The 17,521-nt window shown below is 26.3% G+C and overlaps 10 protein-coding genes across 10 annotated transcripts, besides 10 other annotated features; 4 read left to right on the forward strand and 6 right to left on the reverse strand.

Moving 5' to 3' along the window:
* Nucleotides 1-107: 107 nt before the first annotated feature.
* EDI_044210 (uncharacterized protein) lies at nt 108-2,496 on the reverse strand (the record flags this gene model as incomplete). The annotated part of the gene is made up of 2 exons (XM_001737722.1): nt 108-2,284; nt 2,340-2,496. 2 exons carry the CDS (start codon nt 2,494-2,496, stop codon nt 108-110), a joined length of 2,334 nt encoding a protein of 777 aa, XP_001737774.1.
* A 104-nt stretch (nt 2,497-2,600) lies between these two features.
* EDI_044220 (glutamic acid-rich protein precursor, putative) lies at nt 2,601-4,694 on the reverse strand (the record flags this gene model as incomplete). The annotated part of the gene is made up of 1 exon (XM_001737723.1): nt 2,601-4,694. The coding sequence occupies one exon, from the start codon at nt 4,692-4,694 to the stop codon at nt 2,601-2,603; it is 2,094 nt and encodes a 697-aa protein (XP_001737775.1).
* Nucleotides 4,503-4,688: a microsatellite.
* A 56-nt stretch (nt 4,695-4,750) lies between the features above and the next one.
* Nucleotides 4,751-4,784: a sequence feature (AT_rich).
* A 712-nt stretch (nt 4,785-5,496) lies between these two features.
* Nucleotides 5,497-6,747, forward strand: EDI_044230 (uncharacterized protein; the record flags this gene model as incomplete). The annotated part of the gene is made up of 1 exon (XM_001737724.1): nt 5,497-6,747. One exon carries the CDS (start codon nt 5,497-5,499, stop codon nt 6,745-6,747), a length of 1,251 nt encoding a protein of 416 aa, XP_001737776.1.
* A 260-nt stretch (nt 6,748-7,007) lies between these two features.
* Nucleotides 7,008-7,586, reverse strand: EDI_044240 (uncharacterized protein; the record flags this gene model as incomplete). The annotated part of the gene is made up of 2 exons (XM_001737725.1): nt 7,008-7,427; nt 7,515-7,586. 2 exons carry the CDS (start codon nt 7,584-7,586, stop codon nt 7,008-7,010), a joined length of 492 nt encoding a protein of 163 aa, XP_001737777.1.
* Nucleotides 7,587-7,864: 278 nt separating this feature from the next.
* On the reverse strand, nt 7,865-10,194 carry EDI_044250 (glutaminyl-tRNA synthetase, putative; the record flags this gene model as incomplete). Its single annotated transcript, XM_001737726.1, has 2 exons — nt 7,865-10,133; nt 10,184-10,194. 2 exons carry the CDS (start codon nt 10,192-10,194, stop codon nt 7,865-7,867), a joined length of 2,280 nt encoding a protein of 759 aa, XP_001737778.1.
* Nucleotides 10,195-10,265: 71 nt separating this feature from the next.
* Nucleotides 10,266-10,302: a sequence feature (AT_rich).
* Nucleotides 10,303-10,582: 280 nt separating this feature from the next.
* EDI_044260 (uncharacterized protein) lies at nt 10,583-11,209 on the forward strand (the record flags this gene model as incomplete). The annotated part of the gene is made up of 1 exon (XM_001737727.1): nt 10,583-11,209. One exon carries the CDS (start codon nt 10,583-10,585, stop codon nt 11,207-11,209), a length of 627 nt encoding a protein of 208 aa, XP_001737779.1.
* Nucleotides 11,210-11,334: 125 nt separating this feature from the next.
* Nucleotides 11,335-12,789, forward strand: EDI_044270 (uncharacterized protein; the record flags this gene model as incomplete). The annotated part of the gene is made up of 1 exon (XM_001737728.1): nt 11,335-12,789. One exon carries the CDS (start codon nt 11,335-11,337, stop codon nt 12,787-12,789), a length of 1,455 nt encoding a protein of 484 aa, XP_001737780.1.
* Nucleotides 12,204-12,224: a sequence feature (AT_rich).
* Nucleotides 12,766-12,873: a sequence feature (AT_rich).
* An 81-nt stretch (nt 12,874-12,954) lies between these two features.
* Nucleotides 12,955-12,988: a sequence feature (AT_rich).
* Nucleotides 12,989-13,180: 192 nt separating this feature from the next.
* On the forward strand, nt 13,181-14,245 carry EDI_044280 (lariat debranching enzyme, putative; the record flags this gene model as incomplete). Its single annotated transcript, XM_001737729.1, has 1 exon — nt 13,181-14,245. One exon carries the CDS (start codon nt 13,181-13,183, stop codon nt 14,243-14,245), a length of 1,065 nt encoding a protein of 354 aa, XP_001737781.1.
* A 49-nt stretch (nt 14,246-14,294) lies between these two features.
* On the reverse strand, nt 14,295-15,680 carry EDI_044290 (uncharacterized protein; the record flags this gene model as incomplete). The annotated part of the gene is made up of 1 exon (XM_001737730.1): nt 14,295-15,680. The coding sequence occupies one exon, from the start codon at nt 15,678-15,680 to the stop codon at nt 14,295-14,297; it is 1,386 nt and encodes a 461-aa protein (XP_001737782.1).
* Nucleotides 14,868-14,968: a sequence feature (AT_rich).
* Nucleotides 15,590-15,621: a sequence feature (AT_rich).
* A 125-nt stretch (nt 15,681-15,805) lies between the features above and the next one.
* Nucleotides 15,806-16,993, reverse strand: EDI_044300 (uncharacterized protein; the record flags this gene model as incomplete). Its single annotated transcript, XM_001737731.1, has 1 exon — nt 15,806-16,993. One exon carries the CDS (start codon nt 16,991-16,993, stop codon nt 15,806-15,808), a length of 1,188 nt encoding a protein of 395 aa, XP_001737783.1.
* Nucleotides 16,992-17,013: a sequence feature (AT_rich).
* A 470-nt stretch (nt 17,014-17,483) lies between these two features.
* Nucleotides 17,484-17,521: part of a sequence feature (AT_rich) that runs on past the window's edge.

A 17,521-nucleotide genomic window follows, 5' to 3' on the forward strand; every position in this document is an offset into this window, starting at 1 on the left:
TCTTTTTAATGAATTTTGTTGTTATTTCAAAGTATATTCAAATTAAATAATTGATAAATCTTTTGATTACTATTAAAGTAAATGAAAAATCAATTAAAAAAAGTATATCATGGAAGGGAAGCATATTTTGATTGTTTCTTTCTTTGAATAAAGAACATAAAACCACCATAAACAATAACAAATAATGCTCCAATGATAAGAATACAAATTAAAGAAATTAAGAAAATGATTCTTGATAGTTCAAGATCCTTTTCTTGTTCAACAACCCCAATACTTTCAAAAGTAATATTAATATCAACATCATTATTCATATTATCAGTAGCAAAACGAGCATAATATACTTTATCTCGTTCTACAGAAAGAGAAACTGTAGTACATTCAGTATCACTTTCATTCTTAGCAAAACAAACACTTTCAATACCATTTTTACATTCAGAAAATATACTTATTTGAATAACAGAAGGAGAACATCCTTTAATATTCAATTTATCAGACTTTGAAATAAATTGAATAAATGTTCCTTTCATTTCTTTTGAATGACAAGCATCAGGAGATGGAAGAGTTTCATTATAAATTGTTGTTGATATAAAGAATGATTGATTAGTGATTGTATATTGAACATCAGGAAAAGAACAATCAACACTCATTCTGGCATAAGAGAATATTGGAAAAACAACTCCTGTTTCAAAATCTCCTTCATTGTTATTTCCAATTATTTCAATTTGATAATCAATCCCACTTTGCATTAAAACAGTATGTCTTTGATTATGTTTTCCATTATCACATTCTAATTGTTCAATATCAATACAATTTAATTCATTTTTTACATTAATATCATAATTCATATTTGTTGATGTTTCACAAGTGGAAATATCTATTTTCCATCTTCTTGATGAATGAATAGTATAAAATGAAGATGGCTTAGAAGAATTTGAGCATATTAATGGTTGAATTTTACTCACTGTCATTTCACTTGAATAAGGAATAGTATTAATTTGTTTTGGTTGAAATGGGTTTGATATTGGTATAATTTCAAAAACAACAATACTATTACTTTCTTCATCTCCAATTATTGAAGGGATATACCTAATATAATTCATTTGATGTGGTAAAAGAATTAATGGAGATGAATCTTTGAATCTATCAATACACTCCATTCCACACATTCGATATGTCTCAAAAAATCCATGTGTTTTAATATTAACTCCAACTTCATAATTCAATGGATTATCAATCCCAATCCAATATCCAGTATCTTTTGTTTCACTATTAATATAAATAGATTCACCACAATCACCTTCTGTTGGAATAAATTGAGAGTAATTTAATTCAAATAATCCTCCATCATTAATCATATTTTCTTTGAGTTGAAATAAATATGGTTCTTTGCATGTTGTTATTGTTGAGAAATTATAAGTCTTAAATCTAATTAATGAATATTCACTTATTGTATGAACTTGAATCAAACTCCCTTCTTGATTTACAATAAGTTCTTGTTCATTAGAAGTAAATGATTTACTATTAGACTGACAATTCTCATACATTGAATATTCAACATTTCCTTTGAGTGTTTCTATTAAAACAAAAGTTGAGTCTTGTTTATTAAACTTAATCCATACATTCTTTTGAGTATTCAAATCAATTATTTCTTCATTTAATAATAACGTACCATTAGTTGGTTCTTCACATGTACTTTCAAATCTTCGAACATAAAAATCAATAGAAATACGATACATTCCTTCTCCTTCATAAACAATGAAATAATATTGGTGTGATGGAATACTCTCAAATACAAATGAATGATTGAATTGTGTATGTTGTTGATAAATACTTTTTATTTCTTGTTTATTTTCACATGTTTCTTTAATCATTCCATTTACAAAATGTTCACCTTCGTAATTAAGAACAATTTGAGTTTGAGTATCTTTAGCTATGAATGAATATATTTGGTTATTTCCATTTATACTCTTATAATTCATAAAAGTTGTATTTAACACAATAGGAAACCCACATGTTGAATTTTGAATATTTTCTTCTGTTATAACAAGATGATATTTAAATTCTTCATTTGATGTTATGGCAAATAAACTTGTTTCATTTGATAATGTTTCATTTTTATACAAATAAAAACTACCTCCATTATTACATTCAATGTTATGAGTATTCCAAGATGTTGATATTAGTGTTTCATTAATTATTGATTCAATCATATAAATACTACTTTCATGTCCATTACAAAAGTTGATTTTAATTTCTTTTGTTGTTCTAATATCAAAAATTACAGCTTTTCATATCATTAATTCTTCTCTTCTTTTAAATCTATTTAAGTATTAACAAACCATAATTAAATTCTTTGACTATATTGTTAATTGAAACAAATCCTGTCTCCCAATCTTTTGTTTCTCCTTCTTCTTCATATGGAAATTTTTCAATTAATTTGATAGATGGAATGGCAACGCAATACCAAATAAGGAGGATTTCAATAAGAACATTCATCTTTATTTTTTTAGTTAATTTGAACCAAAAAAAGAAAACAATAATTTTATTGTAAAACTTTTTGTTAATGGTTTTGAAAAAAAACACAAATAAAAATATGTTATTTAAAATACAATCTTTAGTTTTGAGTTAGTTGATTCAACAAAATCATCTTCAAAATCTGTATCGTTATCTAGAAATACTCTTGAAAAATACCCCATTGGAATTGAAATGTCTTCTTCTATTACTCTTTTCATTTGTGGATTATTTAAAGCTTTCCAATTCAATTGTTTTCTCAATGGAACAATACACAATTCTTCTTTTAAACAACATTTTGGTTTAAGTCGGTAATAATCATTAAAGCATGGCTCTGGTTCTAGAAAATGTTTTTCTTCTTCTGCCATATGATGTTCTAATGGTGGTGTTTTAATTCTTGGAGGAATACAAGGAAATTCAACACATTCTTTTTCTCTTTGTCTTAAAAATCTACAAGGTTTAAGAATATATTTTTCATAAACTGTCTCTTCTTCTTTAACTTCACAAAACACTTTGTTTTGATTATTAATAACAACTTCTTTGATTTCTTTAATAATGTCAACATCAATAAACTTATTTGTTAGTTGAACGTCCGATATTTTAACTTCTTCTATCTCATTATTTATTAATTGAATCTGTTGTATTGGTATTTTTTGTATTTCTTGAACTATTGGTATTGCTTCTTGATTTGTAGACTCTTCTTCTATTTTTGTTTCAACAACACTCATTTGAGAAATAACTTGATTTCCATCATTAAATTGAATCATTTCATGTGGTCTTGCCAATTTCTTAGTAATTCTATCTTTTCGTTCTTGTGTGAATGTTTTTTTGATTGATTCCTTTTGTTTTTGTTCATTGGCCTCAAGAATATCTATCTCTTTCATTTCTCTTAACCCATTAATCCCTTTTATTCTTTCTTCACCAAATGGTAGTATAGATAATAGTGTTGTTTGTTCTTCATTCTTACTCATTAATTCTGAAGTAATAACTTTATTATCTTTAAAATTCTTTTGACTCATTGACTCTTCATTTTTATTTCTTTTTTCTTCTTCAATAATCTCCATTGGAATCTTATCACTGTTCATCTCCCGTTCTTCTCCAAAACTCATAACAGATAATATTGATGATGTTTCTTCAGTTATTTCTTGATTATCTTCAGTGTTTACTTTCTCTTGAAAACTCTCGTCCTTTTTGTTTATATCTTTTTCATTTATTGGACTGTCTTCAATCAATACTAATTTTTTTGTTTCTTCTTGTTTTTTTGGAATAACAACTGTAGTGTTGAATTGTTTTTCTTTTTTGAATCTTTTCTTTGGACTTTGTCTTGGAGACGTATGTTGAATTGGTTCATGTTGAATTAATTGTTTCTTATCAAATTGGTATTTGGTAGGTGTTTTATAACTTGTTTCGTTGATTTCGACAGTTGTTTCAAATTGCATTGGTTGAATGCCTTGTTCTATTTCTGTAGGATGGAGTTCTTTCTTTAGCATTTCGATAGGATTATTTCGGTGAATAACAAAACTATCTTCACTTTGTTCTTCTTGTTGATTTATTTGGAGTTTCAAGACTTTATTTTCATTTTCTGTAAAAGTCATTGTTGTCTTATTTTTGTCATCAACCTCTTCTAAATGAATTGGGTGATTATTCTCCTGTATTGGTTGTTCAATTTCATTGATTGTATTCATTCCATAATCATTTTGGTCTGTAGATTCATCATCAAATGACTGATTATTAAATGTAATTTCTGTTTGTAACTTTATTGTTTTCTGACGTTCTGTTTTCGTCTTAGGAATATCAAATCCATCAGACGTTTCTTTGAATTGACTAGTTATATTTTCATTTCTTTTATTTGTTCTACTAAATGTAATTTTACTTTCATTATGTTTAATAATAGGTTGAATAACTCTTTGTGCTGTTTCTATTCCAATTTCTTTTTGTTTGACTGGTGTTTTTAAATCCTTTGGATGTCTTATTAAATCTTGTTGTTCCTTTTTCTCTTTTTCTACATATTTTCTTTTAAATTTTTGTAAATATTTTTCTTTTTCTTCTTCTGTGATTTTTGGTATTTCTTCCTCTTTTTGAATTTCTTTCTTTCTCTTTTCAGTTTTACTCTTTACAAACCTTTCTTTTATTTTTGTTTGTTGTGAACTTCCTTTTTTATTCTTATTTTGATGTTTTGGCATTCTACTTTAATTTGTGAAGTATTAAGTTCTTTTCTTTTTTAGTCCATTCAAATTACATTATAAAAAAATAAATTAAACAAATAATTTATACCACTCATTTCATTGAATATATTTCTTAAAAAAACGTAAAATCTAATGTAAAAACTTTCTTGAACTGTATTGTTGTGAAGACATTTCATTTATAAGTACATCTAATAACTGGCTCCATATTTATAAACTTATTTAGTTATACGTTATACTGTGAATATTCTTTTTTAATTACTATGAGACTTTCTCTTCAGACTAACCGTATAACATATTTACGAATTGATAAAACACTTCTATTAAAGTCTTTAATTTGTCTATTTTATTATCTTTTATTTGTAATAATCCTATCTTTAACACCTAAAACCTTTAGTAATGTAAAATTAATTAAGGCTAATATTTTTTATTATTCTTAAGGTAAATAATATTTACTTTTTGGACTTGAAAAATAACGACGACACGAGAAATAACTCTTTTACTACCCACTTGTTTTGGTACTTCTTTTTATTGACTTTTTACCTAAAAGACAAGTGAAGGATAGAAAGATTTTACAGTAGATATTTTCAGTTATTCATTACTCTAACTATTAATTAGTTAAATTTGGTTAATTTTTGATGATGCATCAATAAAAACAATTGGTAGTAGTTATAGCTTAAAACAAAATGTCTTGGTAAATTATTTTATAAGATTAGGTTATCTCTAATCACAGCTTTTCTTAAGACATTTAAAAAAACTATGATAAAACTTCTAATTCACTTTAAAACTATTAAATTTCTTCATGAACACCACCTCTTTAAATGACTGGTATGACTCTCATCTTTATGAAATTCAAAATGAAATCCAACAATTTTTAGAGTCTCTTGATCCGACACATTTAGAACTTTACCAAACACTATTAAATGATACTTGGAATGACCTTCATCAAACAGAAGTAATTGCATTACAAAGCGCACAATTTCTTGTAAACGAACAAGTAAAAGAAGATAGAGAGCAACACCTTGCTTTTACAAAACAAACAGTGAATAGAATTGGATCATTAATGAGATTATTTAAAGACATTCAACTGAATAAACACCTTCTCAACGAAATTCATATTACACAACCAATCATTATTGTTGGCCTTCCAAGAAGTGGATCAACAACACTATTTAATATAATGTGTGCACACTCTAAGGCTCATTACTTTACATCATGGCAAGCTTTGTGTCCTGGGTTTTCAACAATAACAGAAAAGGCACAACGGCAATTCACAGAATACATTCATAACATGATGAAAAGAGGATGTGATGATTTTGATAAAATTCATGCAATTAACCCAGATGCAAATGAAGAATGTGTGTTTCAATACAATTGTTATGGCCTATACTTTGCTCATTGCATGGCATTACCACAGTACAAGGATGTTGTTTGTAATCTCTTTTCTTCATGGAATTCATTAATGAATTTTGAATGGAATGTATATAAATTAAATCTTTTAAGAAGACCAATGAACAATGACCAATTCTTGATTATAAAGAATGCAACGTTGTTGTGCGTATTAAAAAATGTACTTTCGTCATGCCCAGATATTCGGTTGGTATGGATTCATCGCAGTCCATATGACATCATTAAAAGTTCTATTCCTTACTTCAAAACTATTAAAAATACATTTTTAACGAAAACAAACCAAGAAAAAATTTCTGACGAATGGATGTCTCATAACATCGCAGAGATAGAGAACCATATCTTGAAACAAGCAATAAATGTACGAAATGAATGGGTCAAACAAAATCCATCAAGACAATCACAAATTTATGATGTTTTCTTTAATGAGATAGTCAAAGATCCTCTTTCTGTTGCTGAATCTATTTATCATCATTTTAATATTGGAGTTAGTGAAATTGATAGAGAAATAATGAAAAGAACAATGGCTAACGATTATCAATCAAAAATTGGGAGAATGACTACTAACTCAATTCCGATAAGTAAAGAAGAAGTCAATAATCTTTATGACTGGTATATAAAACAATTTTTTCCAAAGAAATTTTAACAATACAAATGTTCCTAACATTTAAAAAGTTATGCTTTTATATTATAATTAAAGTAAATTCATAAGTTATTAAGATAAATTTCTTTTACAAGACATTTAATTTTTCACCAATTAAGTTTTATTATTGTATTATTTTTATTAAGAAACCTTTTTCATGTTAAAAAATGAACAAAAAAGAAAATGAAGATATAAATCCCAATTTTTTTCAAAAGATAATATAATTAAAAGAATTTACACACAAACTTAAAAGAAACAATCAATTAAGAAGGGATATAATTTGTTCCACTTACAAAATTTGAAGTGGGGGTAGTAGCCATTTGTTGTTCTCTCTTCTTTTTCTTAAGAGCTTTGAGACCACAGGCATTACATAAGAAAGTATTTGGTGATTCACCAGTTCTCCATTCAGATGTTTTGGTTGTATGACAAATACTACACTCTCTATTGTGGTCCAGTTTAGGTCTTCCACGTTGTTTCTTACCATTTGGATTTGTTGGTTCTGTTTGTGGTTTTTTTTGTTGTTCAATAACTGGTTGTGTTTGTTCAAGAGAAGTTCCTTGGTACAACTGACGGTTATACTCTTCTAACATTCCAAGCATTCTTGACTTTAGTAAAGCAAACTGTTCAATTGGTAAATTCTTCTCATTACACCACAATAATAATTCAAGCACTGATTGTCTAAACTAAATTATTAGATGACCTACTTTTGGAAAATTAAGTTAATAAGATCACTTCATCTCTTCATTGGTAAATCTCATAATAAAACAAACGTCACAAGAAAACTTTACACAACTAGGAAGATCTGTAATATTTTCATCTGCCATCACTTTTTCAGTTTCCATTATAACTGATAATTCAATTAATTTAGAGATCATTTTATACCCTAAAACTAAACCCTTTGATTTTGACACGTGGGTTATTAAACTAAATATTTCAAGAACTATTTTTTTAAAGTTCCTGAACTATATTTTTTTAGTTTTTGTTTTTTTTCTCTTTTCAGAAAAGTCAATGTCATTTAATATAGTAATTAAATAGCAAAAACATCATAAGCAATAGTTTTATTTTTAAAAATACTTAAAACAGAATGAATCGAAGTACTTAAATAACAAAAAGAATCAAATTAAATTTGTTTCTTTTCTTTAGATTCTTTAAGTCCAACAGTTCTGTTGAAAACTAAAGCTCCTTCTTTAGAGTCTGTATCACAACAGAAAAATCCTACTCTTTCAAATTGGAAACAGTCAAGTGGTTTAACATGTTCTAAGGTTTCATCCACATAACCATTAACAATAGTAAGTGATTTTGGGTTAATAAGTTTTTCCCAATCAGGACTTTCTGGCTTAGGATCAGTAAAGAGAGTATCATAATATCTTAATTCTGCTCTGGCTGGTTCAGCTCCATTAACACCAGAACTAACCCATTGGATATGTCCTTTTGGTTTTTCTTTTTTATCTGCATCAAAAGTACAATACAAACAAGTAACTTTACCTTCAACATCTTTATCAAATTTATGACAAATAATATTTCCTGCATATCTTAATCCAACAACTTTGTTTGGTGCAAGTCCCCAATATCCTTTTTTATCTTCGTCTCTCCAATCACTTCTATCAATATAAAGTACTTTTCTTAAATGAACAGTGTTTGTTCCCATTTTATCATTCATTGGATGATTTGGTCTTACAACTTCAATACAGTAATCATCTGGAACATTAGTTAAAATAACTTTAACAGGATCTGGTACACACATAGCTCTCTTACATTTAACTTCCATATCGTCTCTACAATGTTGTTCAAGAACTTCATAATCAATATAAACAGTAGTATTAGTTGTAACTCCAACAGTTCTACAGAAATTATTAATAGCATCAGCAGAATATCCTTTACGTTTGAATCCCATAATAGTTGGCATTCTTGGATCATCCCATCCTCTAACATATCCTTTATCAACTAAGGCATGAAGTTTTCTTTTAGACATAACAGTATAAGTAATATTTAATCTGTTGAATTCCCATACAACTGGTTTATACATATCAAGTGCATCAAGTAACCAGAAATATGACTCTCTTCTTGGAAGGAATTCTAATGTACACATAGAATGAGTAATATCTTCAAATGAATCAACTAAACAATGAACAAAATCATATGATGGATAACAACATAATCTATCACCTGTAACTGGATGTGGGAAGAATTTAATTCTATAAGCAACAAGATCCCACATACATGGATTTGGTGAATTAATATCCATTTTCATTCTCAAGGTAGCTTCTCCTTCACCATATCTACCTTGACACATCCACTTAAAGTGTTTAAGATTTTCTTCAACACTTCTATCTCTCCATGGAGATGGTTGTTTATTTTCACGTGAAGCAGCAATTTGATCAGGTGTTTGATGACAAACATAAGCCTTTCCTCTTTTAATTAATTCAATTGCACAATCATAAATTCTATCAAAATATTGTGATGAATAAGTGACCGCACATGGAGTATGTCCTAACCATTTAACAGTCTCTTCTATAGTACTAATAAATTCATGAGTCTCTTTTTCTGGATTTGTATCATCAAATCTCATATAACATTTACCACCAGTTTTTTCTGCATAACCAAAATTCAAATACATTGATTTGGCATGTCCAATATGAAGATATCCATTTGGTTCTGGTGGGAATCTAGTAACATAAATTCCTCCAGTTCTTTTTAAATGTTCGGCAAGAATTTCTGGTGTTTTTTGAATATTATCAGCAGGATTAGATAATTTAACTCCTGAATCAACATTCTTTTGTTTAGGAAGATTTTTAACTTCTTCTTTTTTATTTGGTTCACCACTCTTTTTTTGTGCCTTCTTTTTAATATCATCTTTAGTCTTTTCTCCTAATATTTCTTTTAATTGTTTCATTAATTCTTCATTAAGAATCTTACCATCAGCCCATTTAATAGAGTCTTTTGCTTCTCTTATTAATTGACCTTCCATAGTATATCTATTCTTTTTTAATTCTTCCATTTTGCCTGATAATAATTGTTTAACTCCTTCAATAATTTGTTCTCTAGTAACAATAACTCCTACTCCACATTCTTTTTCAATAGTTGGAATATCAAGTTCTTGATGTTTGTTAACATAAGTCATTAATGCATCCATATTAATATTAGTAACTTTCTTAGAAACAATCCATGCTATTATCTGTGATCTAATTGACTCTTTTCCTTTATTTAATTTTGTGGCTAATTGATATAATAATTGACCAATAGCTTTTTCACATCCTTTTTCACATCCAGCTTCTTTAATAATACCAAGGAGAGTTTTAGTAAGTTCAGCATTCTTGAGTGTCTCTTCAGCTTTTTGTTTAGCAATACCTATTAACTCAAATTGTTCTGCTGCTCCAGACATCTTCTTTCTATGTAATTTATTTTGTGTTCTTTGGTTTTTATTTTTAGGACTCTAAACCCTTTTTTCATTTTTGAGAAATTTTTTTTGTTATAGGGTTTATTTTACAATTTTACGTTATATATGACATGTTATTTTTTGGAATAAAAAATTCTTTATATTTTAAAAATGATAAAAAAGTCCATTTATAGAGTAGGAATTACATCACGATTCATGATAAGTATAGAACATCAACTTAAAAATTTTATGAAAAACGTTATTTTTGTTAGAGTTTAAAATAAAGAAAAATAATACTTTATGAAGAACATAGAATTAAATCATAAACGAATTACTATATCATGAACAAAAGAAAATTAATAAAAACTAAATTTCAATCAGGCAACCCCTATAAAAATAAATTATAAAGTTTTATAGGAAGTTGTTTAAATAATCTATAAATTCGATTGTCTTTATAATTTTATGGACAACGGCTCTCATAAAGTTCATGACCCAAAGAATGCAGAACATAAAAGAAAGTCTAGAGAAAACCAGGCACTATTTGTTAATTGTTTAATTGGGTTATTGATTTCTGTAAACAAAAAAACTATTGGAATTAAATGTCCATTAAAGATATACAAAGAAGGAAGTCCTCAATATTTTCAAATTGTTCAGATAGATAACTTTAAAATTAAGAACAGAAAAGTTAGAAGTATTGAAGAAGCTAAAATTATTAAAAATATTACCAATGAAGTAGTAAAGGAATTGTCTCCAGAACAAAAGAAAAGATCTTATTGTCAGCCAGGCAAAGCGGGATTTGTTCGCTATAATTGGATATATCCATTTTTAACAAAAGAGAGTTTCTATAAATTTGGAAGGGATGTTTGTGAATTAATCAAAGAAAAACTTGTACATAGTACTTCAAACCAGATTGTATTTATTGATAATGAAATGGTACGTGTAATAAATGAATGGGTTGATTCTGAAAAAAGAAAGCTAAAATCTACAGAAACAAGAGGCCAACTCAGTACCCAAAACGATATACCAGAAAATGAAAAAACTGAATCTGATAATACCGAAACAATTAGTGAAGATTTTGGTTCAAAGTAAAAAGAGAAGTAATAGTCATTTAAACGACTAATTGAATATGTAAATTCGTTAAGATTTGGGTATTTATTTAAAGAGAAAAGAAAGTAAGATTTAAATATACTAACTAATCATGAATATTAAACAAGATGTCTAAAGATATCATAAAAAGGAATACACTAGAACTTTGTTTTATGGCAAATGTTCTTCTTTATTTTACTAAATTTAGTGATGTAAAATCATTTCTTCTTGTTTCTAAAAAGTGTCAGAATTCTTGTAAAGTACTTAAAACGAACCCACTCATTGAGTATGGTATAGGTGAAAAGATAAGAAATTGGGCATACAAAATGATATTATTTTTTCCAAATATTCAAACATTTAGAATTAAAGATTTAAATGTTTTTCTTCCACAAAAGGTAATTAACAATATTGATTTTATAGAAACAGTTTGTAATTTTGATCTTTACAAAATGGAAAGTGGTGATGAACATTTTTCATCTATACCTTCTTTGGCATTTCCCCTTTTTATAAATAGTCATGGAGATTATTACTTCTACGATTCATTGAGAAACTATTTACCAGGAAACCCAGAAGGATGGTTACCAAAAGGTATTCATTCAATAGGGACTGAAATTCATGAAAACCAGAATTGTGCTATAGAAAAGTTAGTCGATTATTCGATTGTATCTAATTACAGCGCATGGTGGTTTCTTATTCACATTACTTCTTTTAAAAGTTTAAGATACTTAACTATTATTTTGGAAAAAGAAATTAGTTGGACTTCCACAAAGTCTAACAGAGGTGAATCAAACTCTATTTATTTAGAAAATATTATGGATTCTCTCTCACTAAAAAATGCGTTACAAAAAGTTAAATTAATTACTATAACAAATACCATTAAAGACTCTGTTTATTATCAAATTAAGAAATATCCTAAAATCAAGTTTATTATTATTGCGTATGACTGTCTAAAAAGTGAAATTCAAAGATGGAAAAAAGTGGCATCACTACCAAATGCATATATTTTATTTAAATATATGATCCCAGAGATCTTAATGGAAACAAAATTTGTAATTTCTGAACACTTTAGTATGAAATTTAAATATGGATGGTATTCTTCTCATATTAAAAATATATGTAAAGAAATAGAAATGCTCAATTACATTATTGAAAAATTGGTATTAAGTATTTCTGTTCACTGTAAGATAGAAGATATTCCTAATTCTTTTTTTAATCCACTATACGACCTTTCAACATTAAAGATAAACGAGATGCATTTAGTCATTAATACTAAGACAAAGTACGACTTTATTCTTCCAATATCGTTAAAATCTTTAACATTTTCATCTGATATTACTTTTAGGATGTCCACAATTAGAATGTCTTCAATAAACCTTAGTCTTCAAACTCCTGGATTAGAATACTTACAACTGAAACAACTCAAACTCCCTTCTATAATAGAAATAATTCTCCCGAGCTCATTATCTATTCTAAATGTATTAAGTTGTGAAAATATTACACTCAAAGGTGATCCATTGTTTAATCTAGTACCCAATATATTCAATAATTGTATAAGATGCAAATTAATAAACTATTTTGAATAATAAAAATAAATTTTAAAATTTAATTCTGTTTATAAAACATTAAAAATAAAACTTATTTTATCAATTTAGAAAATTTATATAAAAGAAGAAATTTGAATCTTGTATATATTTCTATCTTTTTGTTCATAATTTCTTTATTAGTTAATGTTACAAACATACAAAATCATTAATTAATAAAAATTTATAATTCATTATTTTTCAAGGCAACAAAGAAAGTGAGATATTAGTTTATTATTTTTTAGAAGTAAGAATATATTTTAGAAACTAATAAATATTGTCAGATTATTACTATTGAAAAATAATGACTTTATCTTCTTAATGTTTTAAATACATAAAACACTGTTTTTTATAAGATGTGTTATTTTTTTTCACAAATCAGTTTTTTTATTCAATGTCAACTGAACAAATACAACACATAGCAATAGTTGGATGTGTTCATGGCAAATACAGACAGATGTATCAACAATTGTCTGAGTATGAAAAGAGTACTGGAAAAGAAATTTCATTTGTAATATGTACAGGAGATATGCAAACCCTGAGATGTGAATCTGATTTGGTGTACTTAAAAGTACCACCAAAATATAAACAAATGGGAGATTTCCATTTGTACTATGAAGGAAAAGAAAAAGCACCTTATTTAACATTATTTATAGGTGGAAATCATGAATCATCTAATGTATTATTACAACTTTACAATGGAGGATTTGTTTGTCCTAACATGTATTACCTTGGTGTATGTTCTTGTATAAATATAAATGGGTTAAGAATTGTTGGGGTATCAGGAATTTATAAATCATTTGATGAGATAAAACCATATACATACCCACCATCACCAAATGATTTTGTTTCATTATTTCATACAAGAAATTATGTTATTCAAATGCTTTCAAATTTAAGTCAAAATTCTCAAATTGATATTTCATTATCACATGACTGGCCACAAGGAATTATAATGAAAGGCAATTACAAACAATTATATAGGTTCCAACCTGGTTTTAAAAAAGATGGAGTTTCTCTTGGCTCACCTATTAATAAAGTAATTTTAAGTACTCTTAAACCAAAGTATTGGATTTCTGGGCATATGCATTGTGAATATCATGCAGAAGAAGGACCAACACATTTTATTGCATTAGGTAAAATTGGGTATAAAAATGCAATATCTTATCTTGACCTTCCTTTAAACCAAAAAACAGATCTTGAATATGACAAAGATTGGGTGTGTAATCTTGTTATGACATGGCCTGCATTTGCAAATAAAGCACAATTCCCTGACCCCTTATATTCTATTTCTAAATTATTGTCTAAAAGAACTAAAGAACTTGACAAAAAAATCAATGAATTATGGGAGAAATATATTGGATTTAAAATTATTTATGACTCAGATACTTTTGATTTACAATTTACTTCAAGTCGATTTTTTATTGAAAAGATATATAACGAATTAAATATAAATTGAAATGAATTAAAACCTTTTTTATTGATTAAGTTTAAATAAAAATCAAATTTTACATTGTTTGACATCCATTGATTTTATTATCCCATTGTGTTTTCATTAATATTAATGATTTTGGTAAATAAATTCCCTTCAATTTTGGGCATTGTTTTAATGAAAGGTAAGTCATTGTAGTATTTTTTTGTGTATCAACTTTAGTTAGTTCTCTACATTGAAATACAATACATGACAATACTTTTGGAAGTTCTAATTCTTTAATTTCTCCACAACTAAATATACTAAATTGAGTTAAATCACATTGTTTTAATCCTTGTATTGACTTTAAATAGAAAAGTCTTTCAAGTCGAATATTTTTTAAAGAAGAAGGAAGTAATAATTCCGAAATTCCTCCTGAGTATTTTATATCTAAATTTTTTAGTGGTAAATATTGTAAATTATTTAATTGGGTAACAGCCCCACAATTATCTATCATAAGGGAAGTTAATGTTTTTGGAAAATATAATATTGTAGTAAATTTAAAATTAAGTGAAATAAGATTTAATGATTCAATATTTTTTAAACGTTCAAAATGAGCTATTGAATCATTTTCTTCTAAACCAGAGTTCCATACAGTAACTTCAATAGGATAATAAATTTTAAATACTCTATCAATATCATTTTTTACAATATTACAATATCTAATATTAATGTTATTTTTTTTAATGATAAATAAAAATTGATTAAATTCTTGAGTACCAATATCTTCAGTCTTATTAGCAAATAATATAAATTCAGTTTTAGGATGATGTCTATTAAGTTCATTTTTCCATATATTTAAATCAAATGAATTTAGATATTCAACTTTAATAATAACTTTAAATGGAACATTAAGAAAATAAGTTAATAATGTTTGAATATATTCTTTATTCAATGATTCTAAATTTATTATTAATTTCTTAAAACATTTCCCAAATTTTGGAGTCTCTGTCATTTTAATTAAAAATTCATTTCCACATTCAAATCGTATTAACATTTCCATTTTTTCAAACTCTGGAAGAGGTGAATATTCTACTAATCCTATTCCTCTTTTAAATATTAAATAACGAATTCTATTTGAATAGTAATGAATAAATGAAACTGCATTAACATCGTATGGGTCAAAAACAGAACAATCGAAATCAATATTTTTTAATCGGTCTAAAACATATTCTAATTTTTTACTTTCTTTAATACTTTCATAAACAAATAGTCCAGTACTACAATGTAATGTATTTATTTTCTCAAATAATTTCATTAATTTAATGATATCTTTTTTTTGATAATCTATATTAAATGGACTACTATATAAATTTTTACATGACTCTAAACATTTTTTATTAATTAAAATAAATTTAATTAATGTTTTCATTGAATCAATATACAAAACAACATTCATTAAAAACACTCTTTCTAATTTCATTTGTATTTAAAGTTTGTTTTTTTACATCTTTTTGAATAAATACCTTTGTAAAAAAAACAATAAAAAAGAAACAAAAGTTCTGATCATGTCATTTCTATTCTTCCACAAACATCACCATTTACTACTCAATTAGAATGACATTCAAAATATATTTGAAGTAATTTATTCTTATTATAACTAAATGAATCATCTTCTTTCTTCTTTTCTTGCTCTACAGAACATAAAATTTGTGTATTTTTGTTCCATTCGAATCCAAATTCTGTAATCTTCCCATTAAAACTGATTGAAGAAAGGCTTCTACAATTCTTAAAGCATTTTTGTGGGATAGACGTAATCTTAGATGGAATTGTTATTTGTCCAAGTGAACTACATCCAGTAAAACATCCTTTTCCAATTGATGTTAAAGAATTTGGAAGATGGATATTAGTCAATGAATAACAATTTTTAAATGCTCTAATTCCAAGATGAATAATACCTTCTGAGAGATGAATTGTATTAATCATTTCTTCATTGAAACAATAGTCAGTGATGTATTTATATTCTTTCGGTATGGCTGACTCATCTTCAAGAAAAGGGATTGAAAAAGTATCAAAATATACATTTGGTGTTTCAATTTTCTTTTCTTCAAATAGTTCTTGAAGCGAAGTGTCTACAAATCCATGAAACCTCTTTCCTGTGGTTAAATGAATTTCTGTGATATCTCCACAATAATCAAATGCTTTCATTCGAAGAAGAATTCCGTCATGAATAGTTATACTTTTTAAAGAACTATTTGAAAAACTAAATTGATCAATAAACGTAAGAGTTGTAGGAATTACAAGTGATGAACATTTATTTATTCCATTAAAACAATTTTCATGTATTTCATGAATTTGAGGTGAAAAGTTAAGATTTTCTATATCTAAAAGAGCAAAACATGACTGCCCAAGAATTGTTACTTCTGGAGGTACTTCATTCAAATTATAAATATTTAAGTCATTTCGCTCTATCTCTTTTAATATGACTCTTTTTCCTTCAACTTTTCTTTGGTACTTTTTTTGAAAATTAAGAAGTTGAAAATAAGAAATATCAAAATGAATAACAATTTTAATTGCCTTTGGAACTTCATGAATTGTAATTGATTTATAAAAATGAAGTGTATGTAAATAAGGGAAATACTTTAATTGATTAATTGAAATATCATATGGATTGTAATGAAATAATTCATTTAAATTAACGAACTTTTTATTAATTAATATTACATGAAAAAGGTCATTAATAGCGGGAAAATATTGTGCAACAATCATCATAGAATATCGATCAACTAAACCCATTATATAATAAATAAAAAAATGAAACAAAATGAGTTTAAGTTAATAAAGAAAAAAAAAAAGAAGGAAACTTTAATTATTTTCTCAAGCAAAATTATTGATAGTGTCTAAAGAAAGATGGATATGTTCAGTTAATGTATTAAATCCATTTCTAATAAGTTTAAGGTCATCTGAAATATATTCACTAATTTTAAATCAATTTCATCAACTTTGCATTAAATATTTATATCTTAGAAATAACAAACATTTTCATTATATTTCCTTCTACAATTAAATTTCTTGTAACTTCATGCTTTTTAAATTCTTTATCTACACTAACAACTCGAAGTACTGTTTTTGCTATTTCTTCAGTTGGAAAAGTAATTTCAGTATTTCTATGAATAAAATAAATGGTTATTAGAAGTGTATTAAATGATAATAAAAACATTAAAATAAGACTTCTACAACAAACAATCTATGACTCATTAATTCTTTTCTTCTATCTTTTAAGTTCTTTTTTTTTAACTATATTTTAATAATAAAATTTACTAA

The sequence above is a fragment of the Entamoeba dispar genome, genomic scaffold (assembly GCF_000209125.1).
Source record: "Entamoeba dispar SAW760 scf_1105229460813 genomic scaffold, whole genome shotgun sequence".
NCBI classification, from domain to species: domain Eukaryota; phylum Evosea; order Mastigamoebida; family Endamoebidae; genus Entamoeba; species Entamoeba dispar.